Genomic DNA, 14,212 nt, shown 5'->3' with positions numbered 1-14,212 from the left:
CTGTGCCCAAAGGCCCCATCCGGTTGCAGCAAGTCCGGCCAGAGCACCTGAGCCATGGGCGAGCACCGCGAGGAGGAGAGGGACCCAGGCCATGGCGCGATCCCACCAGCTACGTGTCCCCACGCCGATGGAGCTGTCTCACTGACCCCGACTCCTTTTAAGCCCCCGCTTGCCCGGAGCACGGCCCCTCCATGCAAATCGGACTTGGAGCCAGAGAATTGTGAAGGGATGCCCGAGGGTCTCTTGTTGTCATTGTAGATCACAGTGACAGGGGCAGTGCCAGGTTCCTTCTGCTGGTACCAGCCAGCATATTTGCTGCTGTCAAGCCCAGAGCAGGTGATCTGGATGGTTTCTCCCAGGTTTTTCGACACCGAGGGCAGCTGAGTCACGGCTGCCTGGACCAGGTAACCTGGAGAGGGAGAGGAGAGAGGGGAGAAGACCCAGGTCAGCCAGTGCCCCACTGCCTGGGGAGGGCTGTGCTCGTGGGATGGGGAATGCCACAGCTGGAGGAGAATGGAAGCAACCACAGTCACAGGTGAATTTGGGGAGCGGAGCCCAGCACAACAGGTCTCAGCACAGAGACAGCTCTAGCAGCAGCACAAGAACATGGTCATTAATAGCAAGAGGCAGGAGGATGTGTGAAAAGGCCAAACTGGGAATTTTGTAAGGACAGGAACAATGGTCACCATCCTCAAAGTCGCATCTATTGCTTTAGGACACAAATGGAGGACATTCACAGCCATGGCCATGCAGAAGGCACAGGAACCTGCCTCATCCCCACAGCCACAAATCTGCTCAGCAAAGAGGGAGAAGGGCTAAAAACCTTCCTCTGATTTTCCAGTCTGTGTCTCACTTCCTATTGCTTATTGTCACCAGACACCACATGTGCCGCTGCTGCTGTCCCAGACACCACAGTAATAGACGGCTGCGTCCTCAGCTCGGACCCCAGTGAGGGTTAACGTGCCTGTAGATCTGGACAAGGATCTGGAGAACCACAAAGGGATGTCCAAGGGTCTCTTGTTGTTTCAATATATCACCATGCAGGGGCACTGACAGGTACCTTCTGCTGGAATCAGCCATAGTAGTTGTTAATCCTGGAGCAGGAGGTCCAGGTTTTTACTCTTGGGGACACATACTTTGAGGGCTGCTGAGTAGGCCCTTCCTGGAGATACCAAGAGGGAGAGGAGAGAGGGGAGAAGATGGGGTTCAGCAAGTGCCCTAGGAGAATGTTCCTCCCGGGGCAGCGGGATGGTGAAGTGACTCCTCTGCCCTCAGGCACATGGATGGGACACCCTGGGTGCAGCCCCAGGCCCAGGCACTCCCTGAGGAGTGGCTGTAGCCACAGCCTGGACCCTCTCCCTGCCCGCTGCCCCTCAGGGCACACCTCATCCCTGTCCCTGACACTGGGCAGCCCAGGGGCATGGCCTGCTGTGGGCACCCAGCATTTGTGGCAGTCTGGAGACATCCCTGCACATGCCCAAAATGGGCCCAGGTCCAGTCCAGCAGCCAGGGTCTGCAGGGCAGGGGGTCCCCAGTCAGTGAGAAGCTGTGTGGGGAGACAATGTCACTACCACAGAGACCAGAGACAGGAGGCTGTCTGGGCAAGGGGCATGAGATCCACTGGGGCCTTTCCAAGATCAAATGTTCCCCAGGGAACAGCTTCTCCCCATACACCCTCTGCCCCCATGGCAGCATGAAGCACCCAGGGCACCTGGGCTCTAGCTCCTGGGCTCCTCTGCACCCCTTGGGTTGATTTAGGAACATCCTCAAATGCAGCCAAGGCCCAGAGTGCTCGCAAGTGAATAGAAAGATAGGACGTAGTGCCTGGCAGCTTACAGCATAGCCCCAAAACGGACAGCCCTTCCCAGAGCCAATGGGTCCCTACCCAGCCCAGGGATCCCCCCAAACCCCACCTCTGCTCATCTCCATGGAAAGGCTCTCAGACACAAGAAGGACAGAAACTCCCCATGCAGCAGCACGGTGCTACTTCCCCACAGAAGCCATCACTTGCAGGCCCCTTGTGGCAAAGGAGGAGAGTCTCAGCACCACACACCAACACCGCAGTGGCAGTACCAGAAGGGAGGTGGCATCAGGACAGAGATGCAGACAAAACACTGCAAAAGTAGAGCCGCAAAAGGACACCAACTATCCACCCTCCCCAACTCTTCCCCACACAGGGAAAAGCATAATACCAAACAGGAGAGAAAGAACTAATCTCAGTATCACAATCAGCCTGACCAGCACTGCTGCCGTCGTCGCTACCACAGTAATAGACAGCCTCGTCCTCGGCTTAGACCCCAGTGATGGTTAACGTGGCTGTGGTGCCAGAGTTGGATCCAGAATCACGAAGGGATGCCCGAGGGCCTCCTGTCAGTGTAGTAGATCACAGTGACAGGGGCAATGCCAGGAACCTTCTGCTGGAACCAGCCAGCATAAGCATAGCTGCTGTCAACCCCAGAGCAGGTGATCTGGACGGTTTCTCCCAGGTTTTTCGACACCGAGGGCGGCTGAGTCAGCGCTGCCTGGACCAGGGAACCTGCAGAGGGAGAGGAGAGAGGGGAGAAGACCCAGGTCAGCCAGTGCCCCACAAGCACAGCCCTCCCCAGCCAGTGGGACAGGGTCCCTGTGCCCAAAGGCCACGTCCAGTTGCAGTGAGTCTGGCCAGAGCACCTGAGCCATGGGCGAGCACCACGAGGAAGAGAGGGACCCAGGCCATGGCGCGATCCCACCAACTACGTGTCCCCACGCTTCAGGCACTGTGCTGTGGACCCCAACTACCTCTTAAACCCCCATCCACCTGCAGATGCCTCCCCCATGGAAACATGCCCCACATTGGTCACTGGCTGCTCCTGTCCCAGTGCCCTCAGCTCCCGTGGCAGGCACATCTCTGGCCCACCAAAAGCACCAAGAGCACTCGGGCTGCCTGCTCCCTGCACCACTCAGCTGGGAAACACTGATCCTGCTTCACACCAGGGCACCGCCACCGGGTTTCTCTCAGGAGCCACAAGGCTGTGACCAGCGGGGTTGAGGTGTTCGGGCAAACGCTCCTCTACTCCGGTTTTGGTAGATACGAGCTTAGCTGAGACACCTGCAAAGGGTGGCAGGAGCGCTTTTCTACCCTGCCTGGCTGAAGCACCCTCTGCCACCACCACAGCCCGGCCTGTGACTCTCAGAGCATCCCTCTGCAGCAGCACAGCTCTTCCAGCCACACTCCCCTTCCGCTCCACCCTGGGTGCTTCTCCACGGGGCTCCACACCCACAGATAGTACAGCACAACCCACCATGCCATGCCCTCACCCCCACTGTGGGCTGCTGCCCTCAGACTACCCAAGCTGAGGCCAGGGCCCAGGGCAGCACAGACACTTCCCACTTCTCAGCGCTGCCACAGGGATGAGAAGCACCCTGGCATCTGCTCACTCTGGCTCATGAGGGCAAGCTCCCAGCCTGCCCAGTTCCACCACACTGCCCTTACCAGACCTGCCTCCACATCTCCATGCTGCCCTTAAGTAAGAGGTGGGATGAGTCCGCTCAAGCTGAGTCATTGGGCATCTCTGACAGAGAAAGGTTTCAAACCTGCTCCAAACAGCAGCTTCCTTTCAGCCCTCAGAGCCGCCTCACACCAAGTTTTAGCACCCCTTCACCTTTAAGAAGCATAATAAATAGGACCTGGACACATGAAGACAGGGATTTATTATTTTGTGTTCATTCTACAGAAGAGCTCCAATGCTGAGCTACCACCACGCTTTGTGACTCCCTTAGGCCAGGAACACAACAGCTCCTCCTTAGACACAGGATATTTTCCATAGGCCTCTTTCTGTTAATCAGCAGTTTCTTCCACTTCAAGTTCTGGTTGGGAACCAAGACTAACTTTTTTTTTTTTTTTTTTTTATTACAAGTTCACAAGCAGTAAAGCGTTGTGGCCACTTTACAGTTGCACAGCACAGGAGCAGCACCCCCCCGTGGCCTTTCTCCACTTCGACTGAACTGGAAAGAGCAGGAACGAAAGGCGGCGAGAAGTCAAGAGGCAGGTTTGAACGTGATTCAGTACTTCTTGAACTCGATTCTTTCTACTTTCACATCATCCTCAATTAGTTGGTATACATAAGTCACAACTGTGGAAGCCTGGATATCCATCAGTACAAATGAAGGGATGACATTCCTGGAAAGAAAACACACTTTGTTGGTCTTCCCAATCAGTTTACACTCCTTGCTGTTAACATACCTTATGCTTATGTATTCTAATACGCTCAGTTGCCAGGGGCTGCAGTGATCTGGGAAACTGCAGTTTGCAGGCACTGACAGGAGCATCTCTGGCAGAGCTGCACTTAGCCTAGAACAGCCCTCCAGGCTTCTCAACAGCCTCAGTCGCACTGGCAGCGCCTCCAGAAGTCTGATTGCCTAGAAAATACTTGCAGGCACCTTCTGGGAAGACACCAGAAAGCAAAACAATTTCAAGGAGCTGATGCAACTCCCCACCTCTCAGGGCGCTGGAAGCAGCCCCAGGCACACCAGTCCTGGGCTGTCATGCCCAACACATGGGCCAAGTAAAACCCTGGTAGCAGGGGAGCCCCACTGCATTCCCCAGAAAGAAGAGAGCTGGTCTCCTGCTCCTCACAGCACCTCACCAGTGCTCTGCAGCACAGTGGCCAGACACTCACAGGTGAACAGACATTTCAGGTAACACCTATGGGCTCTGCTGCACTGGGCAGCTCAGGGCCCCCCTCACTCACGTTTCCAAAGCACTGTAGGCTCCTGTAGCTGATCCCGGGTTGATGTAGAATTTTTTTTCATGTTCAAATGCTTCAAATCTGTGTGTGTGTCCCGAGATGAGAATGTCCACATCCAGTTGCCTCTGCAGCAGTGCCAGGCTGGCCACATCACCCCAGGGAATAACTTGATGGCCATGAATCAACCCAATTCTGAACTGCCCGACAGTTACAACCTTCTCCTCAGGATAATTCATGCTCTGAGGAGAAAGGCACAACATATAAATCAGCTGAAGACCCCTCACCCATGCAGTGCAGGTTCCTACATTCCAAGACACGAACCCTCTTTTCGCTATTCAAGTGTACAAGGTCACTTTCAATGTGCAGACCCTGGATGCCTGTTCCACACCCCAGCAAGAGCAACTGCAGAGCAAACAGTGGGGAATTTGCAGAGAAGTCAGGCTACCCAACAGTAAATAAGCACACAAACAAGCCCCCAATTCCTGCAACTACGCAGCCAGCTGGAGAATTCCAGCAGCCTCACAGCAATCACAGAGAGACTTGTGCCAGAGTTCATATCAATCAAGTGCACCTCACACCCACTAGCCCCTGCCACAACTGCAACAAGAAGAGTCTAGAAAATAATTTTGTTTTCAGTCTTACTCATCCCTACTTTCTATTGCTGGTGAATTACAGTTCAGGAATTGCTAGTGCTGAAGCACTCCCCAGGTTTCATTGAGACAACCACCGCACGCAGGCAGAGGAATTAGCAGCAGCAAGAACATTACCTCAGAGTCCCCCCTAACAACATGGATGTCCCCAGCTAGAGTCCTGAGGTAGTCATAGCTCTCCTTGGTGCAGAGGTTTCCTGTACATAAGATGTGCTGAATCTTTCCTGGAACCAGCAGCTTCTTGAACTTCACCGGTAGACCACTGGACCGGTGTGGGATGTGAAGGTCCCCTAATACTAACACCAACTTTGCACACAGCAGGACGAAAGAGAGAGTTTTAACTCAGGTTACTTAACAGAACAGCACAAAACCTTTTTGCCACTCCAGGGCGTTTGCAGAGCCTGGCAAGCCACACCAGGCCCAGCAGGGATTTCTTTCCGATTCCGCTCTGAGGAAACAATCCCTCCGCATGCCCGAGCTGCCCCGCGCAGACAGCCCAGCCAGCTCCCACCCGGGGAGCGCCAGGCGCTCTCACTCCCGCACGTAGCCAGAGGTGAGGGAATGCGCTGCCCGGGGCGGACCAAGGCGCCGGGCCGGGCCGGGGCGGGCCAAGTAGCTACCCCGCGCTGAGCCCGCGGGCCGGGCGGCGAGGCGGTGCAGGGAAGCGGCCCCGGGCCCCCTCGGCCGCTGCTCACCATCCCGCTCCTCCGCACAGCTCCAGCCACCCCGTTACTCTGACGCGCACTGAGGTAACCAGGAAGTGACGCAACTCCTTTTCCGCCTTCCTCGAACCAATGGCAGCGCCAGCATCTCCCCACGTGACGTCGGTGCCTGTGGAAGGGCCCTAACGCCCGCCCCCGTGGGTGCCCGCAATGCTGAGCATGCGCAGTGCGGCGGCGCGGCCGTTGCTGGTGCTGGGGCGGGGAAACGCCTTGGCCCGATAGACCCACTCCCCGGTGTTTTTAGTGACATCTGTGTGGTTTTTGTGGAAAAATGCATTCGCTTTCTGTGTGAAAATGTTCACAGAAAGTGCCCACAAGCGCCCGTATGCTGAAATGCGCCCTCCTCCCCTCGGATGCTGCGGGGGGCGCTGGGGCTGTGCGGGCTGTGGGCGAGGGGAGATGGCGGCGAGGGGAGGCGGGGGCCGAAGGGAGGCGTTGGGGGCCGAAGGGAGGCGTTAGGGGTGCTGTGTAAGGCAGAGGACGGAGCTCCCCGCAGGCAGGGTGCCGCAGGTTGGGATCTCCGGGGATGGTGGGCTGGGCCAGGGGTGGGTGACCCAGCTCCATCCCGGCCCAACTGGCCGCCAGAGTGCCGTAGGCTCACCCTCCAAACTGTGGTGCCCCGGGGCATGGCGCCATCCCCGCATGGGGACACCCAAGGGGCTCCCCTGGACACCACAGACATGACAAGCCGCATAGCAAAGGATTAACCTTTATTGTCAGGTGAGCCAAACCACGCAGAAGCCCAAGCTGGGATCAAGCCCGTGTCGTGCCAAGTGCTGGAAGAGCCCGGCACAGCCTGGCCTCGGCAGAGCCCTCTGTCCTCCCACCACAGCAGCAGGTCTCCGGTGTGTTCCTGGGCTGTGCCCTGGCTGGTCTCGCTGCGTGTCGGGCTGTCTGATGCTCCATGGGGGACGTTGGGGGCAGAAGAGGAGGTTGCTGCACCTCACAGCACAACACAGCGCCGCTGGGCTCGCTCAAGTGTGCAAGAGGGGCTTTTTCCATTCCTCCTCGGGCTGCCCATCTCCCTGTTGAGGGCTCTGCGTCAGGGTTGCAAGGGAAAATGCAGAGAGCTTTTGTTCCCCGTTTCTAAAACCAGTTGAAGGCACGTAACAGAGAGCAGTAATAGTTGCCATTGTCTTCATGGCGGGCGGATGCGATGATGAGGATGCAGGCATTGCTGGCGAGGTCTTTGGTAGCAGAGAAGCGGTCGGGAATCTTGGCAGGCTTGTGCTTGTCTTGCTCGGAGTTGTAATAGAGCAGATACCTCAGGGAGTGCCCCGGGCGCTGCTGGTACCAAGAGATGCCGAACTCACTGATATTGTACTGGGGGCTCAGGGTGCAGGACAGCCGAGCAGTCTGCCCGGGCAGCACCGACACAGAGGATGGCTGGGTCAGCACGGGCTGAGCCCTGGAAGCTGCACACACCAAGGATGCAATTACTGATGGGCTGAGCCATGTCCCTCATCACCCTCAGCCCCAGAATGTCCCCCCGCTCCCTTGAGGCAACCCCGTTACCCAGCCTCCATCCTGCTCATCACACTACACACCCCTTCTCAGACTAACATCCCCCTTGTAGAGCCCAGTCCTGCCCACCACCCCGCACTGCCCCCTGCCAGACAGCAGCTAGCTCAGCTACACCACCCTTACCTGTCCCCACTGTCCCCACCAGGAGCAGGACCATGAAGCCCAGGGCCATGGCAGGAAGCAGAGAAAGGGAGGCTGTTTCGGAGAGGGTCTGCAGTGCTACATGAACCCGGGTTGCTGTGCCACTGGTGCTGGTGTGGTGTATGTAAATGACACAGGGGGTTTGGGGACTCCCGCTCCCCACGCTGCTCGCTTTGCTGCAGCTGGGCTTCAGGGAGCGGGCTCGAAGCAGTGGGGGGAGAGCTGAGCATTGTGACCCACCACCCACCTTCGCCCCAGGCTGGGCCATTTCCTCCAGCTGCACCAAAGCACACACAGCCCACCCCACCACCCTCTGCCCCAGGCACTGGGGTGCGGTGGGGAGGCATCACTGACCACCTCTCCTCTCTGATGGGGGGAGCAGAGAGGTTTCCCTGTGGTCTCACACTCACACCTTTTACCCTCTGTCACCAGGTGCGCAGGAGGCCAGGAGCTGGAGCTACACCATGCCAAGGATGACCTGCGGCAGCAGCAGGCTGGGGGCCGGCTGGCTCTGCTGTCACCAGGGAGAATGAAAGACAGGACACACCAGAGCCCCCGGCAGCTGTCTTGTTGCAGAAGCAATATAAGGAAAGTTACTGCTCCCTTCACTGTGCAACTCCATTGCTGTGACAAGAATGACTGCCCTGCAGCACGGGCTGGGAGCTCCCTATGGCACTGGGAATGCTGCCTCTTTGCCAGGGCCACCTCAGAAACAGCAGCCACAGGCAAATCTGCAGGGGTGGCTGCCGAAGTCACCTGCCAGAAGGCATTTCCCAAGGGAGCCGGTGCAGTGAGACATGGCTGCAGCACAGCTGGTGCCTTGTGTGGAAAGAGAACAGACCGTTGCAGTAAAAGGCTGCCAGACTCTCTGGGCGTAAAGCCCCTCCTGTCTGTAACCCATCACAGGGCCCAGAGACACCACATTACACAGCCAGACACAGTCAAGGGCTGGCCTCCCCCCAGCGTGTCTCTGCACCCTCCAGCCACCAGCCTGTGGCAGTCCTTCACAGCAGAGTGGTCTGCAGGCACTTCACAGTGTCCCATAACCAGTGGGTACCTCTTGCCCTCTGCAGGCAGGCTCAGCCCCCTCCCCTGATGCTACCGCATCACCATCCAGGGATGGCCCTTTCCCACCCCTCTGCAGCGCCTCGCCCTGCTCCCAAGGTGTCCCCAAGCCAAAGATGTTTGCAAGTGGTTTCTGATGTAACTGGGCCGTGTGTGCTCTGGGTTTGAGGGAAAACAGAGACCTGAGACAGAGCCCTGCCTCATTAGAACACCCCCACACCATGCCTATGACATAGGCAGATCCTGAAGAGGAAGCACCACCATCGTCCAAGGATGTGATGCAGCAAGCTGGACACTCGCTTTGTTGTGCCATGCTGCAGTGCTCTGAACAAGGGCTGGTGCACCCAACGGCTGGTGCGCCCAACGGCTTGTCTATTTTTTTCTGCATTCTCTATTAGTTGGTCTAAAAAAGGCAATTACCCACTCAACCTTGCCCAATTTACTGTGACACAGCCTCCCTTGGGAGCAGTGAGGGGAAAATGAGAGTGAAAGGCAATGACTGGGGCGATCAGAGCAGTGATAACACAGATGCCACGGAGCAGGGTCCGCACCTGCAGTGCCATGACATAGCAAGGTACCAGATAGACCTGATGGGACCATACACAGCTGGGCTGCAGGGGCTGCTGCAGCACAGGAGGGCAGCAACGGCTGTTGTACACCTGCCAGGGGAAGGTGGAACGTATAGATGCCACACAGCAGTCCCTGCACATGGGGTAGGGCCTGGCTGTGTCCCACCTGTGCAAACCTGCCTTATCAGACTTATTAGGGCCATCCCACAGCAGGCAGCAACAGCTGCATGAGGCCAGATCCAAAGCCCGTTCAAGGCTGGGGCTTTGACTTGATGTCTTCTGGCCTTGTGAAGTCCTACCACTGCAGCATATCAGCAGCTTGTGTTTTGTGCAGCCAGGCCCCCTACCCATGCAGGTATGAGAATGCTGCAGACACAGCTCCAGCTGTTGCCCACCAGCACTCCCCAAACTCTGAAAGATGGTGGCAGGGTAAACGTGAGTCACCCTGCACATGCATCTGTCATGGTTTAACCCCAGCCAACAACTAGGACCACTCAGCCACTTGCTCACCTACTCCCTGATGGGATGGGGGAGAGAATCAGAAGAATAAAAGTGAGAAAACTTGTGGGTTGAGATGAAGACAGTTTAATAAGTAAAGCAAAAGCCGCGCACGCAAGCAAAGCAAAACAAGGGATTCAATCACTGCTTCCCATCGGCAGGCAGGTGTTCAGCCATCTCCAGGAAAGCAGGGCTCCATCACACCTAATGGTTACTTGGGAAGACAAATGCCATAACTCTGAATGTTCTCCCCTTCCTTCTTTTTCCCCCAGATTTATACACTAAGCGTGACATCATATGGTATGGAATATCCCTTTGGTCAGTTGGGGCTGACCTGGCTGTGTCTCCTCCCAACTTCTTGTGCCATTGCTGGCGGGGCAGCGTGAGGAGCAGAAAAGGCCTTGAGTGCCTAGCAACAACCAAAAACATTAGTGCGCTATCAACAGTATTCCCATCCCAAAATGTAGCACTATACCAGCTGCTAGGAAGAAAGTCAGCTCCATCCCAGCTGAAATCATGACAGTGCCCTAGTTCCTTGCAGCACTGCCTGGGCTCAGCTAGGTGGGCAGATCTGGCACCATCGCAGCCCAGTCGAGCTGCAGGACAAACTGGGGGGCAGGAAACACCACGAGACTGCAAAAAGTGTGAAATTCAGAGCAGCTGGGCCCACACAGAGCAGGGAGCCTTCCCAACAGGCTGTCATTTAGCCCAGCCCCTGCTCTAACCCCCCTCTCCCAACTCTCCGGCTGCAGGAAGGCTGGAAATCTGCGGGGGCCATTCCCTGTTGCTGGGAAATCCGGCTACTGAAACCATGACAGCGTTGGCTGGAAACACAGCCCCTCCCCTGGGCTCTCCAGTAGCTAACACCATCGGGCATTTTGTCACCCCCGCTGCCTGCAGAACAGCACCCGGCACAAGCAGCCCCCAAATCACAGGCCTGGGCCCCCACCGGAGGAGAGCAGCTCTGGGAAGAAGCATACTAAGCACCATGTTCGTTACAGTGAGGTACGGAGGTATGTGGGGGAAGCACCAGCTTTGCCTCAGCTCTAGGGGACGGCTGGTCACCTAGACCATCTTCATCATGACCAGGTGGTGGCCCCATGAGGGGCAGGGAGGGATGTGACACCTTGATGCACAGCAATACCCAGTGATTAGGGAACAGGGCAGGACAGCTCTGCCAGGGCACATCAGCATCCTTTGCTTCATCTGTTTAAAAGGGAGACCTTTAACCCCTCCACCATGAATCACAGAGGAAGACCATCCCAGCAGAGCTACATTAATTGCAGGGAGGGAGGCCAGGGCCCAGGGCCCAGGATGAGTTCCCAGCCTTGCAGCCTGGGGAATCAGTCACTGGAGGCGATTCTGCTTATCTAGACACAACCAGAAGAGCGATGGGGAAGAAGTGACAGCTGCCAGCAGAGCTCCTCTGCTCCCAGCTGTGTGGGAAGGGTTCCCTGGCACAAATCCTGGCCATCAGCTTCAGAGAGCAGATATCTGCAGCTGGTGGCAGGGAACGAGCAGACCTTGTCCTGGCGCTGCCCAGTTGGCCAAGAGCCTTTGCCTGAATCCAGACACTGCTGAAGCTGCCAGATGCACGCGGTCCTAAGCCTTTGCTCCCTCTGCTATTTGAATTGGATCCCCAACTCCAACCGCTGACGTGTGTCAGCCCTGGGGATTTCTCAATCTTGACAAACTCGGTGAGAGTTCACAGCCAAGATGTCCCCTGGTGATTCAACCGCAGCCTCCAGCTCTTTCCCCTTGTGACCTGGACACGTTTATGGAAGGGGATTGGCAAGGGACAGGGCTTACTGTTTTTTCCTACTCATGTTTGATGAAACAAAGTTGAAGGACAGAGACGCTTCGTGAATCAGAACCATTTTCCCCAAATCAAAACATTCATCCCCACTCCTAACCTGGAGCATTCCCAGCACCAAACATCAGCAGACATGGCTGTAATACAGCAGCCCAAAGCCTTGCTGATGGCCACACGGGGATCCCACCTTTGCTAACTGCAACAGCAGGCAGGTTCTCAGCCCCCCACTGTACCTCCTGCTATGTCCATGGGGCCCCCAGATTCAGGGTGACCACACTCATCTCAGGTCTCATTCCCTGTCTGCAGCCAACTGCCAAGAAACAGTGAACCTGCAGTGCCGCATCCTGATCCTCACAGCTCACCTGAAGAGGAAGTGTCAGTGCAGGCCTGAAGGTATGAGCAGCAGTCACCAGAGGGACTGACACTCACCCGCAGGGAAGCGGCAGAGGGTAACAAACAGGTCACATGGGAGTCCCAGATCATCCCAAAACACGGGGAAAGGGGCAGCAAACCTCCTCCCCTCTAGACCTCAACAGATTATCTTCAAGGCATAACTTGTCAAGGAAAATACCTCTAAACCCCACAGACTCATGCTGGCCATACAGGGGCACACTGGACTTTCTGCACCACATCTCTCTCCCTCCAGACTGCATCGATCTTCTGGATGAAACGGGCACCCTGATGAACCTGAGCAAAGTGGAAAATCCTGCAACTGAATTCGCCAGTAAATACCTACAGGAAAGGAAGCGTTACATCCTCATCAGAGTCATCCGTAAGTTCCTCGGCAAGCGGGCACAGTTCAGCCTCTGCACCAAGAAGGGTCTGCTTTGGGGGGCTGGTGTCACACTCCATTTTGAGTAACTGTCCTGCACACCAGGAAAACCCTGTCAACTCTAGAAACACAGGTGCAGCTTTAGAGAGAGGGTCTATTTAGCAGTCACTTGGACATGGGACAGTAGCTCTGAGGAGGCAGCAGCCAGCTCAGATGAAGAGCTAGAGCTGAACTTTGTGTTTTAGGTGGCTGCTCTGGGGGAGGAGGAACTTTTACTGGGCAGAGGCACCTGCCCCAGTGAAAAGTCTTGACTTCAGTTTTCAGCCAGGAGAGAGATTAATCCATTTCTTCCTTTCTGCTGGCAGGAGGAGAAAGCTTTGAAGCCACCTGCTATGAATCCTTGCTAGAGAACCTGGGGAAACATTACCCTGACCTAGCAGGTAAGCTGGGGGTGCTGGCATGACTCCCCTCCCTGCCACTGCCCTTGTACAGCACCCGTGGGACTGTCCTCTGCATTCCACTGTGCCCCCCCGCAACACTGAGCTTGGCCTGGTTATGGCTGTGGGCAGCAAGAGAAGGGACAAGCAGAAGCCACAGCTCATTTGCAGAACCTCTCCTAGTTAGCATGACAGCAGGCACCTGCTGCCCTCCCACCCCACACCAGGTACAAGCTCCCCCATCTTGGAGGGGTCCAAAGCAAAGAGGGGACATTTTCTTGAGACAAACAGGGAGGAGAACAAGAGGGATCAGGAAACCCAGAAGTCCATCTCCCAGGCTGTAGTCTTATGAGTTGGCATAGCCCCCCTTAACACACGGAGGGGCAACTGACCAGAGAAGGAAAACACCTAACTACCAGGGGGATCACTCCACAGATCGGCTGCAGCAGCTCTCGGCAAACACCCAGATCAGAGACCAGTGGAGACGGGGCTCTTCGCAGCGGCGGGTTCAGCCCCTCACCAGCACCCCAGCCAGGCCCAGGCCCACCTCGCAGAGCAAGAAGAGCTCAGAGCTCAAGGGCACCCCTAGATGAGGAATAAACCTGATGGGAATGGGCCCTTTACTGGTCACAAATACAGCATGGCCACCACCAGGGCTCAACCACCATGCTGCACTGCCAGACCACTCACCCCCTGCTTAGCAAGAATCCTCCACTACTTAACTGCTCTTCCTGGGATCCTCCTGCTCCTCTGAGAGGTTCACACTACTGCATCCAAAGCCACACCTTGACAAGCCACACAAACATAGCACCACAGCCAGGCACAAGCAGCAGCCTCCCGCTTCAAGAGACATCCAGAGTCCTCAGCTCCAGAAGTAGCATTGCCAGCACATAGCCAAGATGGGTCAGAAGACAGCACACACCTACTGCAAGTGCTCCTGATGGTTCTCCTCAACAGCTTCTCCACCCTGACCAGCACACACCAACATCAGTCTAATATTTATTTCTTATAGGGAGTTAGTTAAAACTACTTCATTACAGTGGTTCCTCCCTGCTCGCTCTGGGGCAGCTCAGCACACAGAGCACTTGGGCTTTGAGTCTCTGGCATCTACTTTTTCCCTTGGCTGCCTCTCAGGAGAGCACAAGGCACCCCAGACAAGGCCAGGCACAGCTCAGGACATTATCTGCCACCAAGAATTTAGGTCTTGACATTTAGAAGGAGTAGGAGCTTTCAACACCAGCCTCTGGTATCTGCCACCAGCTTTCATCATCTAGACTTCCTCACAAATCCAGGT

The 14,212-nt window shown here is 56.2% G+C and overlaps 3 protein-coding genes across 3 annotated transcripts; 1 reads left to right on the top strand and 2 right to left on the bottom strand.

The window, feature by feature from the left end:
- Nucleotides 1–3,671: 3,671 nt before the first annotated feature.
- On the bottom strand, nt 3,672–6,100 carry LOC309678646 (vacuolar protein sorting-associated protein 29-like). Its single transcript, XM_082491753.1, has 4 exons — nt 6,073–6,100; nt 5,495–5,683; nt 4,731–4,966; nt 3,672–4,159 (listed from the first exon to the last, which is right to left on the bottom strand). The coding sequence occupies exons 1-4, from the start codon at nt 6,073–6,075 to the stop codon at nt 4,042–4,044; spliced, it is 546 nt and encodes a 181-aa protein (XP_082347879.1). The 5' UTR covers nt 6,076–6,100; the 3' UTR covers nt 3,672–4,041.
- Nucleotides 6,101–7,185: 1,085 nt separating this feature from the next.
- On the bottom strand, nt 7,186–7,795 carry VPREB3 (V-set pre-B cell surrogate light chain 3; the record flags this gene model as incomplete). The annotated part of the gene is made up of 2 exons (XM_082491724.1): nt 7,186–7,514; nt 7,747–7,795. The coding sequence occupies 2 exons, from the start codon at nt 7,793–7,795 to the stop codon at nt 7,186–7,188; spliced, it is 378 nt and encodes a 125-aa protein (XP_082347850.1).
- Nucleotides 7,796–10,684: 2,889 nt separating this feature from the next.
- LOC309678769 (uncharacterized protein C22orf15) lies at nt 10,685–13,511 on the top strand (the record flags this gene model as incomplete). Its single annotated transcript, XM_082491919.1, has 5 exons — nt 10,685–10,909; nt 12,016–12,102; nt 12,356–12,481; nt 12,847–12,921; nt 13,354–13,511. Exons 1-5 carry the CDS (start codon nt 10,708–10,710, stop codon nt 13,509–13,511), a joined length of 648 nt encoding a protein of 215 aa, XP_082348045.1. The 5' UTR covers nt 10,685–10,707.
- Nucleotides 13,512–14,212: the final 701 nt, after the last annotated feature.

Source organism: Vanellus vanellus, assembly GCF_965231255.1.
Source record: "Vanellus vanellus genome assembly, chromosome: 16".
Lineage (NCBI taxonomy): Eukaryota > Metazoa > Chordata > Aves > Charadriiformes > Charadriidae > Vanellus > Vanellus vanellus.
Note: the sequence above shows the minus strand (reverse complement) of the source record. Positions and strands in the feature narration are given on the sequence as shown.

Excerpts from the sequence above, each read along its gene's own strand:
- LOC309678646 (XM_082491753.1), bottom strand. Across the intron at positions 4,967-5,494 it reads TTGTTAGGGGGGACTCTGAG|AGCATGAATTATCCTGAGGA; the intron begins GTAATGTTCTTG and ends CTTTCTCCTCAG. Across the intron at positions 4,160-4,730 it reads GCCTACAGTGCTTTGGAAAC|GAATGTCATCCCTTCATTTG; the intron begins GTGAGTGAGGGG and ends TTTTCTTTCCAG.